General features: G+C 35.9%; 1 protein-coding gene across 3 annotated transcripts in view; it reads right to left on the bottom strand.

Annotated features, from left to right (window-relative positions):
• LOC120515258 (collagen alpha-1(XI) chain-like) overlaps positions 1–17,245 on the bottom strand; it is a 286,385-nt gene that overhangs the window by 73,525 nt on the left and 195,615 nt on the right. For all 3 annotated transcript variants that reach the window (XM_039736095.1, XM_039736093.1, XM_039736094.1), the window contains 4 exons: positions 7,475–7,582; positions 5,754–5,861; positions 4,591–4,644; positions 3,474–3,527 (listed from right to left, as the gene is read on the bottom strand). In XM_039736095.1, coding sequence (XP_039592029.1) covers positions 3,474–3,527; positions 4,591–4,644; positions 5,754–5,861; positions 7,475–7,582 — 324 coding nt within the window. The remainder of the gene's footprint in view (positions 1–3,473; positions 3,528–4,590; positions 4,645–5,753; positions 5,862–7,474; positions 7,583–17,245) is intronic.

Genomic DNA, 17,245 nt, shown 5'->3' on the forward strand with positions numbered 1-17,245 from the left:
ATCTTGTCCTCTTGTGTTTTTACATAGTGTGTATTCCTGAAATCTAATTTGAAATTATCTTTTGTCCACCAAAATGGTCCAGACGGGGCCTTGCAATTACTAACACTATTTTTGGACATAAAATAACATTCTCAAAACTAGCTAACCCAATTTAGGGTCACACAGAGCCAGAGTCCAGCTGTGGCTGTTGAGCAGGGCCTACTCATGTAATTCAAAAATCACCAAATAAGCTAAAATGCAAAAGAACTTGGGACAAATCTGAGAACTACACACAGACAGCAAGAAGAGCTGAATAAACAATGCTGGAATTTTGAAGCAGCAGTACAAACCTTTAAGCCATTGTGCTGCCCTCGCTTTCCCCTAATATCAATAAATTTAAATCCAGCATTATGTATTATATTTTATGCAGTAATTTTAGTGAAATGATCAAACAATTCACAGCTAAGAGAAAATATGTACAAATGGCATCCCACTGTAAAGCAGGAAGTCATGTTATTTTCAGCTGTTGATCAATAATTATGAAATCAAACTTTCTGTTATCCCTAATGTTAATTGGATGCATTGGGAGTTATCATATTATCGCAATCACATTCTTTAATCATCAAATGAATGTAAGAGGCATGCTTATCTTGTGTATTGCAGAAAGAAAAGTGGGCGGTTGAGTCGGATCACAGAAAAAGGGCTATTGAGTGTTATTTGCATCATTGCCAAGTAATAAGAAGGGAGCAATATCTGATCATATTTCGAAAAGCTTGGCCAGTCTTGCGTGAGTAAAAAGGTAACAGTAAATGTAAAAAATAATCTAACATCTAAGGATTCTGTACTAAGTGAAGCCAGCCTTGGCAAATCATCAGTAAGGGTTTAATTAGGACTTTGCATAAATACATGTTTGCCAGTGTTTGTGTGTTGTGAAAAAAAAGATAAAACTGACACTCCTGACGCAGCTTTCAAATTCCAGCAGGAAATCAGTCAAATTCAAACTCGGCCCACACTTGGCAAGTCACGTTTGTACTCTTTTAACACTGTAAGTCTGCTACCATTACAATTTTTCCCCGCCGGCATAGTTCAGAAGAGAATGGGCTGCTTTTTCACTGGCTTGTATTTATAATGCAAGGCATTATTTCTAAGAGCTGCCAAGATTTTTTGAGAAAGTGGATTTTTGACAATTTTTTATATTTTTTTTTCATTCAGTTCATTCAGTTACATTGAGACAAAATATGGGCATACTAAAGCAATAAAATACTTGTTGATTATGCACGTGAGTATATTGACGAACACAGCAAACTTCAAAACAACTTTGTGATGAGTGTATAAAATGCAAAGGCAAACTCTTGTGTTACTTGTAAAACTCACAGTTATCAGCTGCCATGGCATAAGCCGCCCCAGGTAATTCACTTTGCCTTCCCGTTATACTTCATTTACTGCCACATCAGGTTGTCACAGAATGAAATTAAAAAAAAAATCTAATAGTAGAATGTGAAGTACAACTGAAGATGATCATTTTTCACAGTTTCATTTCGTTTTATCTCATTTTTTGAAACCACTTTTCTTGATAAGGGTCACAGTGGGCAGCAGGTTAAGAAGGTCCCCAGTGAAGGATTCCTGCTGTTCCTGGAGAATTCCCAGGCATTCCCAATCCTGTGGAGAGCATATCCTGGGTCTGTTGTAGGGTCCCAGCCACTAGGATGTACCCAGAGCAGCTCTAAGGGAAGCATCCTTAGAATATGCATGCCCAAGCCACCCCAACTGTCTGTTCTTGATCTGGAGGAGCAGCAACGCTGTTCTATGAGGTGAGTTTCTCACCTTATCATGACGTCAGCTGAGCCACCCTGCCAAGAAACCTAATTTTTGCTACGTTTGCTTGTAATCTCATTCTTTCCATCTCAGGTCATGGTTCATTCTTGGAAAAGACTGGATTGCAACTTCCTTTAATGAAGGAGTTCAAGTATCGCCGGATCTTGTGATAGAAAAGGGGAAAGTGAAGTCGACAAGTAGATTGGCGTGACGGCAACTGTTCTGTAGTGGTGATATGGGAGCTGAGTCTGAAGTCCAAACTCTTAATCTACCAGTGGATCTACAGTAAATCCTTGTCCTTACCTATGGTCATGAGCTGTGGGTAATAACCAAAAGGATGAGATTGAGCAGAAATGAGGATTCTTTAAGGGTGGCTGGGCTAGACCTCTCAGTTTAATGGTCATTCTACATTCCCCTCCTCACATATGGTCATTTTTTTATAGCATAAAATATAACTTTTTAAGCAAGAGGGCAATTTATAAGTGTTCATCTTCATAATCTCCAAACACCCAGAAGTTAAACTGGAAAACTTGAAACTTTCAGATTTTTTTGTATTTCTATATATTATTGAAGAAAGGATTGTTGGACAGTCACTTGGAAAGCAAAGCAGCACTGTTGTGTAATTCGTTACAGTGTTAATCAATATGGGTGTCCATTGTCTGCCAGTGTTAAATTGCATAAGGACATAATTTCAGTGTTTTAAATCGATTATTGATGAAATGTATCATGCATTAACTAAGTAAGCCATAAACTAACTCCATTCACTGGCACGGCATGTCTGAGCACAACTGAGGTTGTGCATCTGTAATATTTTGCCTAATGCACTTTTCTGATAAAATAATAAAATGATTAAAAATTAAGTTTTTTTCCTTCACCCTGAGTCTATTAAAACAGAATATGATATCAATAATGAGGAATGTAAACCAAAGCACAGATCATTTTGGATTAAGCATTGAAATTAAGTGGGCACTTTATCTAAAGAAAAACTGCAACTCTACTTCTTCAGTAAATGAAAAAATGTGCAGTATAAAAGCAAAATCAGTGCTGATACGTGATATGTTGAGTTTTATATTCAGGGAAAAAGAAAAGAAAGCTTGACACTCTAAGTCATGAAAAGGACCTGAGAGTATATATTGATAACACACTAACATCTTCCAAGCAGTGCAGTGAGGCAATTAAAGAACCAAAAAAGAAAATGGTTTGTAGTAAAGGGTGATCAGTTGTCACAAAATCACCTCAAAAGAAATTATGCTCAATTTATACAATGCTTGTGACACCTCGTCTAGAAAACTGGGAAAAACATGAAGAAACTGCCAGTGCAGTTAAAATATAGGCAAGAAGAAATTGAGGGCTTAAGAGAAATTCTTCAGTAGCCGGGGGCATTGAATCCACATAGTGTTAGCAGAAAAGACACTAAAATCTTACTTAAGCTTTAAAAACTCTAATGGCTACTGAAACACTTAACCCTTCACGACTCTTTTCAAATAAGCCAAACCGGGATAAGTGGTGAAACCAAGAGGAAATTTGCTGAAAACCGAAATGTTGCTGAAAATGACATGTTATTCACGTTTAATAAAATGCTGGATGACATCCTTGTTTCAAATCTAAAGACTTTATCCATTTCTTATCTGTCTAATTTATTCTGTTTTTTGAAGTTAGTAAGAAGTAGAAATACTTACAGCAGGACCAGGCGCTCCAACAGGACCTTGAAGACCAGCAGGTCCAGGAGGACCCTTGAAACAAAAAATACGTATATCTTTTTATAATGCTGAGTATCCACTATTGGTTCATCAACATATATAAATCAAAGACAATATTAATGGACAAATGAAATGTATTAATTAACTTTAGCAATTTAAAATAAGCAGAAATGACTTCCTAGATGGCACTTCACTTGGATACTGATGACATTTCTGATATGCCCACAAGAAGAGCAGAGAGGACTTCTGGGATCTCAAATTAAACTTCTCACCCTTACTGCCCCTACACGTGTAGCTCAAATTTTGGGCTTCTCATCCATTTAAGGGCACATAAATAACTTTGATGGAACAATTGGCCTAGAGAGGCGTTCCTGTAGTAAAATGGAATCTGAACGTCCACTAACATTTTCATGATGCGTCAAATATTATAAATGTTTAATCATTTAATCTCACTAGGAAACTGGATTTTGAATTCGTCAGGGAATTTCCTACATACTTGTGTTTCGATCTTGTAATAATTCATTCACTTTAATCAAATAAGCATCATGAGACAATATGAAGTCCAAAATATCTTGCATCTCCATGCCATCAAATTTTTAAGTTCTTGCATTACTAGGTATGCACCTTACCACATGGTTGAGATGATCGACTGGTGCGCAGCTGATATGCTGTAATATAAAGTCTCTCTACTTTTGATTTTGTTAATTCACTCAGGTGGCTTGTGTAATACACTGTAATTATTAAAATATCACATGTTTTCACTTTTGTAACTGTGTCCTTTGTTATTTTTCATTTAGAGGCCGATGTCAAAATCCGTTGTTCATATATATAGATAGGTAGACAGACAGATATATAAATATGCACTCATTTTTGTTTTCCTATAATATTCTGATTACTTTAAATTTACAGAATTTTTTCAATAGTAAATTTACATGCTACCGAGATTGTAATCCATGCAAAGGATAGATATTTTAATTTGATCTCACATAACAGTAGCAATCCAAAGAGGCTACTAAGAACCAAGTGATGACAATTTAGTGCAAGAAGTGCCAAAATGGAAAGGCTAAGCTATGCTATGGAGCCCACATGTACTTACGTGTTCACCTTTATCACCCTTGCTTCCTTTTTGACCAGGTTCACCAATTTCTCCCTGTGAAGAATGAAAAAAATTAATTTATAAATGAAAAAGCAAATACATACTGTATGTGGTTTTCGTTTTGTCAGTACCTACATTTGCTAATGGTCAATTAGCCACCGTAAGAGTCAATCTTAGAAAGTTAATGTTTAATGTTAAATTCATTTAAGTGTTTGCTTAATTTCTATAGAACATCGGTTTCTTATGGCTGCCTAGAATATGGTTTAGCCTTTATTTAAAATGAGATAGAACTTTCTTGGCTAAATCTGTAGAACAGAGTGGGGAAGCAGTCCTACCGCTAGCATTGACTGTTAGATATGATTGTGAATAGAATAGGAGATGGCATGCGGTTTTCTGACCATGTTTAACGTTTCTAATGTGTTCTAATTGCTTAACGTGCCTCAAGCACATTCTCTTTTCTTTAACACCAAGTTTTTCTCTATTTTTGTTTAACTGTTTCTCCTTGAAATTTTACTAAAACCTTTAAAACAGAGATTTTTAGTCTGGAATTATTTGAACACGTGTCACACTGGTGCTTGAATCATCCTATGAAGCAAACTAAATGCAGCAGAAATTTGGTTAACTTGGAAAAATGCAGCTACAGCCACTATCAAAGAAATGTCCCTTTAAGCATGATTATTTGCATGTGTGAGATTCCTACTTTGAGTCTCAGCGTCTTTCACAATTGATTCTTCAACTTGCTTGGGGGGAGTAATCCCAATATTGATTGGGAAGACAAAGGCATTCTGGCTATGAAATTTGCTATGGGGATGTTGATTAATTACAGCCACTATTGTTGAAGTTATGAAGCTTTTACCCTGGTAGTAAGAAAAGAAAGAGTGGCAAATAAGAAGTTAGAAACTGATTCTTAGATCTGAAATTTAGAATTACACTGTACCAAGACAGAAAAACAATTTTGGAATTCATTTTTCGTACACTATACACATGGACAAAGACTAGGTGTGGAATTTATACCCAGAATTCTGCAGTTAGTGTTAACCGCTTGTATTACTATTACTCATTTCTTGTTATAAGTGTATTCAAAGGCCACCTTGTACTGTGGTATACTAGAAAGTTTGTAGAGAAGTACAGTATAAGTGTGTAGAGAAGTACAGTATATTTACCTTATCGCCATCTTCACCTGGTGGGCCCTGTGGACCAGCTGGTCCTGGCAAACCCACTGGACCCTGGATGCCATCTCTCCCAGCAGGGCCTTGAGGACCTTTCTCACCCTACAAAGACAGATACACAATCAAGGAATGTTGCTTTAAATGTTTTTTTATGCTGCTTGTTTTGACAAACCAAATCATGATGGATATGATGTATTTGCTAAAGAGCACTGTAAAACAAGTATAAAGGTAAATGTATTTCTTTTTCAAAGAAATAATCGATATCAGACAAGATCAGTATTCTTTCAAGATAATTAAACTTATATGACAGAGTTCAAATTGAGCATGAGAAGCACAGCACATAATTCACATGGGGATTAAAGCTGTATGCTCCACCTGAATGTCTTAAAGACTTTACCTGTACATTTATATATATATAGTGAAGAACACATGCTTTGGGGACATCTTCAGGGCTCTGATAAAGTAGGCAATCCCACCCCAAGCAGAGCAGTCACTAGACTGTAGTAGAGCACTGTCATATATTCATCTCATTTTTTGTCTGCAGTTCAGAAGCTCTTTGTCCAAACTATGAGTGACTCAGCTTCTGCTTCCACTTTTGGAGCCACCAGAAGTGGTGTTCAGTCAAGGTTTGGAGTTTGAGGAGAATGGAGTTACCCATCAACACTGCTTTTGTTTAAATGAGTACCACAACCCTTTTCCTGTTGGTGACCTTCTTTCTTCTTAAAATACATTTGCACAACTTAATGAGATTTGCACTTCTATATGTTCATTAGCCATAAAATGATGGTTTTATTGCTATATTATTTATCATCTATACACATATATTATGTATGTCACATTCAGTGTCCCATATTAATCAATGTATTTACAAATATTCTCTCAAGACTGTTCAATATGAACAGAAAAGGAATTAATGATTTGCATTATACTGTAGCTTCTAATGTTCCACTGAAACAGCGAAGTGCCATTAGGCAATGCTAAAGAAAAAAGAATATATATGCAGAACTAGGATTTTACATTAACTTTAAATGAACTAAATTATTATTCATCGCTATCAACATAAGCCATGATAATTGTGGCCATTGTTAATTAGCACATTACCAAAATCTACTTCACATCACATTGCTTAAAACACAGGAAAATAACTGTAAAGGTCAAACACCGCTGTGGGCACATTTTCAGTGATCGATAATGATTCATCTCTCCAGATCAAAATGCTTTTTTCTGCATTACACTTAAAAAAATGTTTACAGAGCTTGTCCAATTTCCTAGAACTTGAAATAAAAAAAATACATTGCGGGTTCTTAAACCATTAAGTGACATTGGATTAAAAATAAACAAACGCAACAGAGATCTAATTAAATTTTAAATTTGTTACAATGTTAAATGCAAAGACTTTTACATTTCTGTGCATGGCAAACAGCACTGCTCAATGGAGTGTGATAAACTAATAATCTTGAAAGAAAGTAATAACTTTTATAAAGTAACAAGCTTTTAATTTACTCTTTTTTATTTGTTGATGCAAATGACCTCTTAAAGCTGATGAACATAGGAACTGAGGCCAAGAACGGTGACTAGTGATGAACAGAGCAGCACGATAGAATACAAATAGCACCATGTTTCAGAAAAGATTCGCTCAACTGACCAATGAATAGGAACTTTAACGTACATCGTCCTTCAGACATAAAACATTCAAAACACAAAGGTGGACTCACAGGGGTGCCTTTTTCTCCTGCAGGGCCAGGTGGACCTTGAGGACCTGGACGACCCGGAAGACCAATTGGGCCAGCTGGACCGGCTGCACCCCGCTCTCCAGGTGATCCCTAGAAATAAAATGGAAAACATCACATTCAGATATACAGCACTCATCCTGACCTATATTAAATTGCTGCTACACTATATTGTGTTTAGATCATTGCAGCATTGTCATTGCAGCATTGCAGTTTTAATTGCTCATATAGTTAAGAAGTAATTACATTGTAATTACATATAATGGTTTCACAAATCATCTCTGATTATGGCTAGGGCTTTGGGAATACATAATGCGATTTTAATGTGCATTCTTGGTTCATATGGATATATTACTTCTAAATGATAAACCTGAGGGGTTTAGTAAACCTTCCTGTACTATACATTCATTTTAATATTTTAAACTCCAACACAAATTATTTCATGTGAAATAAAATTAAATCTTTTCTTTTTCTTTTTTTTTTTCCTGTAACAACATTCCTTAAATTGTTGCCGATTGTTATACAAATCACTATAAATTACCCTTGGGTTAAAAACACAAACCAATTTCTATTTGGCAACAAAAGCTTTTTTTCTACTTTGTTTGATTCAGACGTCTGCTTGACATCCAGAATACCTGACTGATGACTGCTTTGTTTGGGATGTCAGAGAGCAGAGAACAAGCTAAAACCTATTCACCTTTAGAAAGTGAGATATAAATGGCTCTTTCCAATAGAAAAAAAAAAAAATACCAGACAGCATTCAGTGTGCACCAAATGACACTAAATGTCACTCTCTTTCTTTTTCTTTCTTTCTTTCTCTCTTTCTTTCTTTCCCATATCACATTTGGGAAAGAGAAAGATCAAACATAACCAAGGACCATAGTGCTAATTATAATCAGTCGGACTTTGTAAAAAGTATTCTTGATATGTTGTGAAAGAAGCTGCATTCTGTTTAAATACTTATACCTTGGACTTTTATATAGTATATTATATTACTGTATATTCCATGCATGGAATTGTAGCATGGGAGATTAACCCATAATCTGGGTCTGAGAAGCAGCAGTGCAATATTATATTATATTATACTAGCCAACACCCACCGTAGCATACGGCGGTGTAAGAACGGAAAACGGTGAAAAAGGAATTCAGAAATCAAGAAGAAAGAAATACTTCTTGAAAGATGCAGTTGTGAATAGGTGTTTTGCTGGAGACGACAGATAATGATTCGAAAGATCTAATCTTGGAAACAGCTTGAATTTTAGCTTCACCACCATAAACTCCAGATGTATTGATAGTACTCCTGACTGGTTGTGATAACTCAACTTGCGTTGGAAAGAAAAACAGGAAGAACATCTCCAAATCTGTCAAAATGTGATGCAACGAAATCTACTGCCCTATGTCGTAGTGAGAGTGCATTGCCTTCGTCAACTGTTTGTGTCTAGAAATAATCTACTGATAGGAACAGGCTGTTGCCGGATCCCGGAATACAGATGACATTGTACAAAAACCCGTCGACAAAGAAGATACTGTCATTCATTTTATAACAAAGGCTTAGGAAACAACCGTCGCAGTATAACGAAAATAGAAAGGAGCAAAACCAATGCCAATAGTCGAGAGAGTAACTTCCTGTGGCAGGTAACAGAAAAGACTCCCAGGTGCAGACATGGCCGAAGTGAAAGGTCATGCGGTCAGGCTAGATATCCATAGAGATATGACACGCTGCATTCAGTGTTGCCCGTCCACCCTATTGCGAGTGGCAAAAGTGCCATTTAAACTAATACAGGTAGACATGGAAACCGGGTTTTCTGATGAAAAAACAATAACGGTTAAAGCAACATCATTTACATACAACAGATTTTGCCGTATCGTTTACATGCAATTATTTATATCCATTCATACACTAATAATGGCAATAATTAAATAACAATAATAATAATAATAATAATAATAATTATTATTATTATTAAATAATTCCTCCCATATAAGTAACATTTCTCGGACAGCCTTCTTCCATCTCCGAAATATTTCTAGACATCCTGTTCTTATACAGCACAGTACAGAAGTATTGGTTAATTCCCTAGTCACCTCACATATTACTGTAATGCTATTCATTCTGGCATCCCACAAAAATGTATCCATCGCTTACAACTTCTTCAAAATTCTGCTGCCAGGATAATAACCTGTTCTAAATCCACTGAACATATTACACCTATTCTCTCTCAATGTCACTGGCTCCCTGTTAACTATAGAATACAATACTAAATACCGCTCTTAACATTTAAAGCTCTCCACAGCCTTGCTCCCTCCCACCTCACTGATCTCCTCCAGACTTGCACTCCCTCTCGCTACCTCAGATCCTCATCTGCAGCTCGACTTTCTGTGCTGCACATCAGACTCAGTGCTATGGGAGCTCGAGCATCTCTCATTGTGCTCCTCAACTCGGGAATTCTCTTCCCTCTCATATACATCAGCTCAATTCAATAACACATTTTAAAACTGTCCTCAAAACTTATCTTTTCAAGCTGGCATACCAATTGTAAATTTTGCACTGTTACTGCCAGTTATCTTTGTTTGTTTGCTAATTATTGCTTTTTGATTTATCATTCTCTTGTTTTAATTTTACTAATGTTGTTTAATTTTATTGTAAGGTGACCTTGAGTGCTAAGATTATAAAACAGGAATCATTCTAGTTTTATAATCGTGACCCCTATCCACCAAAGGGAAGAACTGTAATAAATTTATAATCAACAATGGACATAATAACCTTTCTCAGGTGGAAATGATGATATCTGGTGAAAATCCACATGAATACTGGAAGCAAAAAAAAAAAACGAGGGCACAAGAGACACAGTTTTCAGGAGACAGCAACGCCACCTGCTCAGACACTGCCTGCAATATTGCATTCAATTTTAATGCTCTTATTGTATTGTTTTGCATAATAAGTCATGGAAAAGTTTGTTAGGACACAGAAAAATCCACTGTTGTTAGGTAAAATGCATTTTTTATCAAAGGGCAGCTTGTTAAAATTACATTTTAAACAGTGGGAGCCAAGATTGTCTCCATTTACAGCATCTAACTTCTGTGAATTAAAGTCCCTCATTATAAACCTTTTAAACCTTATAAAAGGTCACAAGTGTCAAATTATTTCTGTAAGACCTTTATTCAAGAAACAGCTCTAGTATAATGCTATCAATCAAATGAAGTGCATTTAGAATTGCCTTTCACAAACATTATCTTTCAGAAAACAGGTTGCTGAATGCTGGATGATATATAACTGTGCAACTTCAAGGAGTTATCTGTGGAGTTGTGTTTGTAATTGTGCACCAACTTGTTAAAGCTCTGTCTTTGTCTCCAAAGGTTTATTCTGTCCTAATGGTCAAATGAAGGCTCCACTCACCACAACTCACACTCTCTTTCCTTCTCTTTCTCTCTTTAGATTCCTTCTGTTCTAATTATTCAAATGTAGGCAGCATAAATGTACAACTTTTCTGACTTGTACTGTATTTAAGAACTGCAGTTTCTTATTTGATTACATTTTTATAATTGCCTATTGTATGCAGTATTATTCCCTTATCATATCCATGTAATCAGTCTCAGTGTTGTATGGATCTGAAAATAGGACATAACCCTGGATGGGGGGTCAGGATATAGCAAGGTATGGTCATTCAGTGGGGGCCAATCTTGGGGAGCCAATAGTTTACTAACTTGGAATTTCCTGTCAATCATCTCTCCCAGCCATTAGCCTCCAGCGTGCATTTCATGCTCTGTCTTATACTGCATTTTGAATAAGCAGTAGGATATTTAGAGGCTTCAAACTGAGTCTCTGTTTGCCTTGTAATTTTGAATTATTTTTGGTAATATTTTCAGCTGTTAATAATCTTGAGAGGTAGTCTTTATAGAATTCTTGTTGCTTTGTAATGGGTCTCTCAAAGATGTCTGCTATAATTGATTAACTGATTTAAATGGTTTTGGTTCTAATAATGTGGTTATCTGCAGGTTGGACATCTACCCGTTTTCCATTATTATAGTTTACTCTGAGAGTTCCTTGATCGTTGTATCATCCAAGATATGTAATAAAACAAATTTGGTTTCTGTCAGCCACATGTAATTGCAGAGAATCATAACAAAATAATTTTGAAAGTAATACGTATGTTGTTATGTTCTAACATATGTTAATACATTTTTGTTTTTTTCTTCTTATAGATGTAGTGGGTATGTGATCTGCTAGGCATCATTTAACAGAATTTGTCAATTTAAGTATCAGTAATATCCAGTACTGAAGACGCACCACACTGCTTGAAAGAATAACATTTTAATAGCTAGTTTTTGAACTGCAAACGTAGGTGAGCAACTGTGCTGACTCCAAAATGGAGTAGAGGGTTCTCTGTTTCTCCCCTATGTATGGCCACTGATGCCTGGTAATGCTTAAGTTCCTTCGGGTTTTTATGGAATGGTGTCCCATTTTTCACATTATTAAGCAAAAGTACAGTAGTCCTTTATGAAGTAGAAAAAGCTGACCTCTCATCTCAATTAATGAAAGGCCACAGTGGTTTCAGGTTTCATTGCATCCAATCCCTTTATCGAAATTTAATTGTTGGCTGTAATTTTACTGTCTTGTTTTACATTTGATATGTAAATCTGAGACTACTTAATGTAATGGATACATTTACTCTCTAGATGGTTCATTATTATTTTACACTTATTTATTTTCTAAAGCGCTAGGAATTGGTATTGAGGGAGCAAGGGAGTGAAATATTAATGAACATGTGGCTCTTCTGCAGGGCACATTGCCTGCCTCTATGTACAGTATAGTGGATTCAGAAAGTATTCAGACCCCTTCACTTTCTGCTTTCTTTATTGTGACATAAATTTAATATTAAATTGATAAATTTGCTATTTTACCTCATTTGTGTACACTTAATAACCCATAATGACAAAACGAAAACACGTTATCAGAAACGTATGCAAATTTATTAAAATTCAAAAACTGAAATCCCTCATTCATAAACGTTTTCAGACGCTTAATTCAGGGCTTTGTAGAAGCCCCTTTGCTAGCAATTACAACTTCTTTGGTAAGTGTGTACAAGCTTTGCACATCTGGATTTGGGATCCTACCAGGATCCTCTTTGTTTGACTGAAAGGAAAACATCTGTATTAAACTGCCATCTTCAGATATGTTCATTGGGGTATAACTCTGAGCTTTGGCTGAACTACTCAAGGACAGTCAGAGACTTATCCAGAGGCCACTCCAGCATTGTTATGACTGTATGCTTTGTGTTTTTTTCGAGAACTCTGAAGTTGCGTGCACTCTGGAGCAGATTTTCTGCAAGGACCTTTTTGTATTTGGCTGCAGTTTTCCTTCCATCACTTCAGCTCAGTCTCTATGTCCCTGCTGCTGAGAAGCACCCCCATGGCATGATACTGCCACCACCATGCTTCATCATTAAGAAGGTGATGAGCAGTGTCTGCCCAAAGAGTTTTTGTCTCATCAGACCGGAGAATCTTTATCTTCATACTCTCAGAGTCCTATAAATACCATTAGGCAAACTCAAAATGTTCTGTCAAATGCATCTGATTCATGGAGTGCTGCTGAGATGGTCATTTTTCTGACAGGTTCTCCCATCTCAGCAGATGACTTCTGAAGCTCTGTTACAGTGACCACTGGGTTCCTGACCAAAGTCCTTCTTGCCTGGTTGCTCAGTTTGCTGGGACAGCCAACTTTATGAAGAATCATGGTGGTTCCAAGCATCTTTCAGTTCATAATTCTTGAGGCCACTCTGTTTCTGGGAACACTCAAAGCTTTACAAATGCTTGTATCCCCTTGTACCAATGTATGCCTTGCCACAATTTGATCACAGCAGTCTATTAAGCTTTCCTAAGACTTCTTGGTTAGGTTTTCGTCCAGACATGCAGCTTGAATGATAAGACCTTACATGCACAGCTGTGTGCCTTTCTGAACAACGTTCAGTCAATTTAGTTTGCCACAGGTGGACTCCAATCATCTGTTCTAGACACAACTCAAGGATGATTAAAGCAAGCAGGGACACCGGACCATGATCTAGAGTGCCACAGTAACGGGTCTGAATACTTATATCAATGAGAGATTTGAGTTTTTTTTATTTTTAGCAAATTTGCAAACCTTTCTGAAATATGTTTTCACTTTGACATTATAAGTTTGTTTTTGAGTGTAGATTGATGGGTGAAAACATCAAATGTATCCATTTAAAATTAAATCTACAACAAAAAAAAATGTACAAAAATTGAAGGAATTTGAATATGTTCCGAATCCACTGTAGGTATATTGGAAATTAACTTCCAATTTCAAATATTTTCATAGAGTATTAAATGCCTATCAACAAAGAAGAAGAATACTGTTCTGTGCAGTAAAATTCTTGAAGAATCAAAATTACACTACTAGAGCATTTCATGGACAGATTTAAATTCTAAGGTCGAAAAGGATGATATCTTCAAAAATATATAAATTCAACATGGCAGGAAAATTATGACTGGCATACTGTACTGGCTATACATGTGTGTTACAGAGAAAGAAAGAAAGAAAGAAAGAAAGAAAGAAAGAAAAATAAGTTTTCACACTCTAAGAAAGATACAGAGTTTATAAACAGGTGTGATAATACTGTTTAGCAAAACCAAGAATAATTATTTTACTTCCACTTAGGATCCTAAATACCATATTTGTGTGTTTGTCTTATCTCTACCTATCCAAGGCAAAACATAAAGAAACAATGCATTGTAAAATTTCATTTTTGTCATTTTTTGTGTATCTTATGGCTTTTGTTTTGTCCTTTCCCCTTCTTATAATTTTGTGATGTTGTACAGTCATGATATCATTAGCAAGTGACATCAACAAGGCCATTTTGTACATACATTAGGTGGAGACCGATCAGCATGCTGTTAAATGTTTGGTTGATATAAGAGGAGAGTCTGGTGATTTTCTACCAGAATGTTTAGGAAAAGAAGAGAACAACTAAGATCAAAACAGGACATTGCTGTGTTTTTGGGGAGCATTCTAATGGATGTAAGGGGTGGTACCATTTAGCCAAGTGCCCTTACCCCTGGGCATTTGAGTTCACTTAGACATTGGCCCATTTCTGAATTTTAGTATATATTTGTTTTCTCTGCTTTTGACACCTTGGTTTGCTGGAGTTTCTAGAATTTAACATGTTTGCATGTGGACAGTATTTTGTGAAATGGCGAAGGCTGCTTATATTATTTATCAACCTAATAATCAAAACAAATAAAAATCAGTTTTATAGCTATGTCTTTTAGTAAGCTATTAAACATTAAATTCCTCCTTAGACTGGTTATATGAACATATCTCATGGCTGCCAGTGCCAGCTCCTACACTGTCGACTAAAATAACGCAAGATTGATTGCTGCATGCTTTATATTGAGCACCACTGCAAGGATTTTACCTGAAAAAGGACACCACCATTTACTAAGGACACTTTCATGTGAGGGGCACAGCAGCTTTAATCACAAATACAGTATGAGGCAAGACATTGTGTGTATTTGTGACTGAGTTTTCAAGCAAAAACTGCAAAAGGTCATTTGTACAAAGCATTACAAACATTTGGGATGGAGTTATGAGAGTCAGCCCTCTGTTTTACATGTGTTTCTACTAATAGCTTTGCCTAACAATCATTTTTGCTTGCCTCTGACCTTAATGCAATATTACCATGATAATGAGACTCTGAGCACAGGCTCATTGGAATGGGCGACTCTGGCAGTTACAGAAGAAATCATCCATTTAATCAATCACTGCCATCAGTACTCTTGTGTTGATATTTTTACATTATACCTATATAATAACCTTAATTCAAAGATGTACAAAAATAAGAATGGCTTATTTAACATTAATAATCAGTGCGGTATAGCTGTCACATGAGTTCAGTGTGTACTTTTAGTTAACACACTTCAAAAAAAAGACTTGTTAGCAGTAGAGACTGTGCAGAGACCAGGAACTAAATGGCTAAAGGGGCAGAGAGAGACAATGAGGCTGCGTTCAGATCTTAAACACAGTCAAAACTGTTAATAAAGACAATCAAGCAGAATTCACTTAGTCAAACACTGAATCATGCTCTTGAGGAAACTGGAGAAAACTCAGTTACATTTAAGTTAGAAAACAGGAAATATTTCTTTATACAAAATGATTGTTTGAATTATGTAATTGAAAGATATACCTTGATGAGTGATCTTTAGGAGTCCTCAACTATTTGCTATTTGATAACCCAATGAGCTAAATAAACTGAATAACTCCTCATCTGTTACCTTTTCAATGCTTCGGAGGGCTGATACTTACAGTCACAATTCCCTGTTTTAATGCATCATTTTCAACAAGGATTTTAATTTTCTTAAACTTGACATTCTGTATACATATCTGTCAGGTATGACTATCAGTTAAATCTGTTTTTAAATTGCTTTATGTGTCTCTATCATTTACTTTTTGTTTTTCCTATTGTAGCACTTTTTTTTGTTTTCTGCGGTCCCTGATCTTTTGTGCTCACACTGTGGAAAACTATTAAATTTGTGCTAAGCAGAAATGTCGACATGAGATGTTACAAATGGTCAATTTATTCTTTAAAAACAGTTTTGTGTATTCTGATGTACTGTCAATGTATTTTATCTTCTAAGTCTTTTCTTCATCTTTTCTCATTTCTATGTGGGGTTGATGTGCTGATCAACCTTCTCCAAAAAGTTCGGTCCTGCACCTTCTCACCTCACAGGCCCTTTTCCTTCAACTTTTTTGTTGTCTTTTACATGAACCCGATAGCCATCCAGCAGAAGAGGCAAACATTTATTCATAATTTAAAAAAAAAAAAAAAACTGTAAAAAAGGGATTTTCATTTCATGTAATTCAAATGTAGCTTGAATACAAGCAAGAAATCCTCCTGTTCTTTGTGCCTGTAACAATGGAGCCTGGAGCTGTTATATGGGAGCCCTGTCTATAAAAGAAAACAGCATCAGGTCTGGAAATTAACTATTACTGATTGTTTTATTTGATTTAAATCCAACTTCTATAGTATAGGGTTGTTTTTTAACTGGAAAACTGAAGAACTATTATTTTCTTTTTTAATTACATTGCACTGATATTCAGCTGTTCTCCCTCAAACATCAAGTAATTACCAAAAATTAAAGCTTGACTGGGGCATGGCCATTTCAACAGGGATTTACGCGGCTCTGTTTTTAACAGATGTTCCAGATGTAGACATGTGAACAGCACACCTGAGAGCCGCTCCTAAAGTGCCATTAGAATCCACATGGGCTTTATTCACCTTTAGTTTCCTTGCAACAGAAAGAGAACCACTTGTCCAGTAGACTCAGGAATATTCCTTTACCCAAGTGGCTGTTTTTATAACATTATGGTTAAGATGCTGCATGTAGTTAGCTCTTTCTGCATATCACCACTAAAGTAAGTTCTTTATGAACAGCATTTTGTATGCTTACTTTTGTATAGAACTGAATATTAATTACTGGAATGCATTTTATCAGTTGATTATCTGTTTAAACATGGTGTTTGTTTTATAGGAACATATAGTTACTATAGTTATAGTTCAGTATTTTCATTTCAGTTAGAACCCAAAATGTAAAAACAAAAAAACTGCATTATAATAAAAACTGAGGCCACAAAATCTGACAGTCGTTAAACTCCTTAAATCCCAGCCAGATGTACCTGCTTTTGTGCCTGTCATTTTAAATCTCATTTCGAAGTTACAAGAAGCAAAATGTCAGAAGACA

This window comes from Polypterus senegalus, chromosome 14 (genome assembly GCF_016835505.1).
Source record: "Polypterus senegalus isolate Bchr_013 chromosome 14, ASM1683550v1, whole genome shotgun sequence".
Lineage (NCBI taxonomy): Eukaryota > Metazoa > Chordata > Cladistia > Polypteriformes > Polypteridae > Polypterus > Polypterus senegalus.